General features: G+C 35.0%; 1 protein-coding gene across 1 annotated transcript in view; it reads left to right on the top strand.

The window, feature by feature from the left end:
- LOC100639248 (IQ domain-containing protein G-like) overlaps positions 1-1523 on the top strand; it is a 4770-nt gene extending 3247 nt beyond the window's left edge. Inside the window, 3 exon segments of the mRNA XM_020001639.1 lie at positions 1-111; positions 413-514; positions 1374-1523. The exon segment at positions 1-111 is cut by the window's left edge and continues 3 nt beyond it. Coding sequence (XP_019857198.1) covers positions 1-111; positions 413-514; positions 1374-1523 — 363 coding nt within the window.
- The last annotated feature ends 2949 nt before the right edge of the window (positions 1524-4472 follow it).

The raw sequence follows: 4472 nt of genomic DNA, 5'->3' as shown, positions 1-4472 counted from the left end.
TACTGGATGTCAAAGTATGAAGAAGACTTGGAAATGAAGACCACTGAAGTACAAGAGACTAAGTCAGCCAAAGCAGCAGGACTACAGAAACTGGACGAACTATCACAAACTGTAAATAAAATAAGATAAATATGTAATTTTGTAAATATTAGCATTTACTGTATTTGTGTTAATTAACTTAAATGTACACAATACTGTTAATTGTGTGTACATGTACATGTAAAATTTTGGATTTTAAGTTGATGAATTTATTGCTAATATACATGTACATGTACCATTGAGCATGCACATAGTGGTTCGTAATGCTAAAGTTCTCCCTCCCCAACTACAGTACACGTACATGCATAATGTATACAGCAGTAATTGATTAATATTATTTTTCCATTAATTGTGTGTGTGTGTGTGTGTACAGTATAAGGAGAGGGAGGAGGTTGTGATTGAGCACAGAGCAATGAAGGAGAGACAAAGACTTAAAGAAGAACAAGAGAAGAAAGAGCAAATGACAGCAACCAAAGTAAAACAATAAAATTATAATGTGTATACATGTACAATTTTATTACTAAAATACCGTAGGTCGGGATATATTCGCGGCTGCAATTATTCGCGGTCATAAAAAATTCAATTAAAAACCATGGAAACTGTTAGAGCGTTGCTATGACAATTAAGACCACGTGTTTAGTGTTCAGCTATTCATCTGTTCTTTAGCAGCTATAGTGGAGCCATTCACCAATAGCGAGTCTTTCTCTATCTGTTAACTTCTTGTATGGACCGCTACCTCAGAGCTCTTTCAGCCTCTTTGCTGCAAATTGTTGCTGGTCCGCGTACTGGTGATAATGAACCACGCCCAAGTCAATAAACACTAACTAGAATGGGTGGAGAGTCCCAAAATACGGCGAGGCACTAGATCTGTAAAGAACCGGTAAAGCAGCTCCAAAGAGACCAAGGCTTAGTGACACAAGAAGAACAACAGCTCAAGAACACTGCAGCAAGGTGCTTTTCTTCACTATCGCGCCGTTTTCAATTAAAATAACACCTCGGTTTCCATGGTTTTTAATTGAAATTTTTTTATGACCGCGAATAATTGCAGCCGCGAATATATCCCGACCTACGGTATGTACATGTACGTACAGCTATATGTACATGTATGTGTACATGTAAAGTTATTCTTCCTCTGCATGTGCATTGTACGTTTCTCTTTTCTCTCTCTCTCTCTCTCTCCCTCTCTCCCCCTCTCTCCCCCCACTCCCTCCCTTTCCCTCCCTTTCCCTCCCCTTCCTCCCTCTCTCCCTCCCTCCCTCCCTCCCTCCCTCCCTCTCCCTCTATCCCCCTCTCCCCCCGCTCTCTCTCTCCCCCTCTCCCTCCCTCCCTTACAGCTACAGGCCTGGTGGAGAGGTATGATGGTTAGGAAGGGACTGGGTCCTTTTAAGAAAGGGAGTAAGAAGAAAGGAAAGAAAGGGAAGAAGGGAGGAAAGAAAGGAGGCAAGAAAGGAAAGTCAAAGAAAAAAAAACAACAACAACAATAACAACAGGAATATAATAATTATTATTGTGTATTATTTTCAAATAATGATTATAATGTCCAGCTCAAAATCAGTACACCACTTTTATAGTCAGGCCGGTGGTACATCTTATAACATGGAGCAGGCAATGAGGGCATTCACTTTGTATTTTGATTGCATGTATACATGGGTAAATACGAACCTGACAAGCTAAAGTGAAATGAAACACATTTTCTATCAACACTCTAAATAGTGAGAGACATGGAGATAAAGGATTAAGATAAAGGAATGGTCTGGCCAGCGAGACTAAAGGATTACATGTCCATATTTACTTTTGATGTACATTACATGTACTGTACATTTAAACTACCTCATCTGTTATTTTGCTGTCATTAGTAACTCCATCATAAAACCAGCCCCTCCCTTGTCATTCCTTTGCAAAGTTTGCATCCGGTTAGCTTGTTCTTTGATCAATGGCAACTAAAACCAGTTCTTGTTCTTCTTCTCTGAGTCTTTTCTCTTCTCCTTTGACTATTGGTAATGTTCATTAACTATCTATGTATCATTGAATATGATTTTAGATCAACTTATTGATGTACTTAATCTGTTGAAGAGATGTGGTTTCCCTCAGACAAGATGTCATGAGCTGGGACTGACACTAGGACTACACAAGAACACACTGGACGTCATTGAAAGGAATCATCCTAGTGATGTATCAAGATGCTTACTTGAATGCCTCTCCCAGTGGTTGTCCAGAGCTGATAATGTTGACAGTAAAGGAGGAGCTACCTTTGACTCACTGTCAGATGCTCTTAAATCTATGAATGAGAATGCTGCAGCTGACAAGTTAGATCAAGAGAGTAAGTTAATATCACTGATTGTATTAGTATTGACTGTGTGTGTGTGTATTCTATAGAACGTAAAGCTAAGGCTATTGATATATTCAACACTCATCATCCACTCCTCTCTCAGTCTCTCTCTGATCCTGTCAGTGTAGCTATTATGCTTCAAAGAGAGGGTATCATAACAGGACAAGTATTGGCTAGTGTGGAATCAGCTAGTCCCTCTGTTCCTAATCAACGTGAAGTCCTGTTAGCTGCCATTATAGTAGCTATTCAAAGCAAGTATAGTTACCTACAAACATTTGCTAGTGTGTTGTGCAAGTTCACTGGTAATGTAAAACTAGGAACAGTTATACAAAGAGACTATGGTAAGTCTATTCCATTTCACATAATACCTAAATGATGCTCATAATTTGTTTTATAGACCAATCCTTCAATGATGGTAAGAAGGTTATTAAAGTTGTTATTCCTGATGATGGTAATTTTATTTCTAATAGTTGAGATAGCCATTCCTGAATGCATGAGTGATGAATTCACTTCAATACAAACGTCTTATGGACGAATGTTGTACAATGTTCATAAAATAATAAAGAACGAGCCACCACCATTAGATGATGTAAAGGAATTCTTGCGTTGCTGTAAGAGCAGTCTTGAACCAAAGCTGTCTTTGTGTTCCAATATCGCTGAAATATTACGAGTAGTAGAGAAAGAGTGTTCATTAATTGATATTAAGCTACTTCAATCATTGGTGGAAGAATTTGAAATCAAAGAAGCTGAAAAATTTATTGTGGAATACAAAGGCATATTAAAGAAGTTTTGTCGTAAAGTAAAGATTAGTCTTTGCTTAAATGAGAAGTTTGAAGCATTAGGAGGTAGTCCTTCTCTTCAATGTGAAACAGTTACATATGTCTTTGACTGGGAACCAGATGACCACATGCTACAGAATATCAAAAAATTGTTTCCAAAACATCTGGTAAACTAGCGAAAATAAAATACATCAAGAAAGGAAACTCCATCATTGTCACTTGCTCCTTTCCTCACTCTCTCACTGGAGCTCTCATTATAAAATTGAGTGAGAATGTTGAATTATTAATAAAGAATGGTCTAATGAAGCTTACTGTTGGATACTGCACAATATGGAAGAAACAAAAGATACAAGTATGTGTATATATACTGTCAGTAATTATCATTATATACTGTATTATAAAGGAAATACAGGAACCACTGGAAGAGGAGGTACAGGAGATAAAGGAACAACCTCATGATACTAAGGTATAATAATTTGTGTTTGATTATTTTATTAAACTAACTTAATAGGAAGAGAGAGTAGCAAGACTGGAGGAGAAAGAAACAGAAGGAGCAGCGCCTCAATCAGTAATTAATCAAGGTATAATAATACATTAATGTAATGGTTGTTGACCAGTATTATTAATTGATGAATAATTATTATATTTCAGATATACTATCAACTGATACAAGTGTGACAATAATTAATAGACAATTAATAAAAGAAATAAAAACAAACAAACAATTAGAAGTAACACTAACAAGTAAGTATAATAAAACTTTATTTAATTATAATTGAAATAATGTAGAAATGAGAGTAAAGGAAATTCAACAACTTCTGTCATTACCAAGAAATACTAGTTCAGGTTAGAATTATCATAATAATAATAATTATTATTATTATAAAGAGAAAAAACAAAAAAAGAAAAGAAAAAAAAAACCAAAAACAAAAAACAAAAAAAGGAAAATGATTATGATTATTAATGATTATGAAAATGATTATTAATTGATTAATTTTTACGAATTTATGCTGTCTGCCATTCTATACCATATTCATTTGATTTTTGCTAATTAAAAGTAATTTTCACAAATTTTAAAAATCACAAATTTGCAAAATTTACAGCCCTTGAAGAAAGGTGCCCTATGGTATTATTGTCATTATTTTAAAAAATTATTATTATTATTATTATTGTTGTTGTTGTTTATTATTTATCATTTACAGCATCATACAGAATCAGAAGAGGAATGAGAATGGAAATAGAACAATTGCAATTATTATTAACAAATAAAACGGGTACCGAATCATAATGTAAGTGTTAGTGTATTATAATTATACTATGATAGG

Source organism: Amphimedon queenslandica, unplaced genomic scaffold, assembly GCF_000090795.2.
Source record: "Amphimedon queenslandica unplaced genomic scaffold, v1.1 AMPQUscaffold_13051, whole genome shotgun sequence".
Taxonomy (NCBI): domain Eukaryota; kingdom Metazoa; phylum Porifera; class Demospongiae; order Haplosclerida; family Niphatidae; genus Amphimedon; species Amphimedon queenslandica.
The sequence above is the reverse complement of the archived record's forward strand: the minus strand, read 5'-3'. Positions and strand labels throughout refer to the sequence as shown.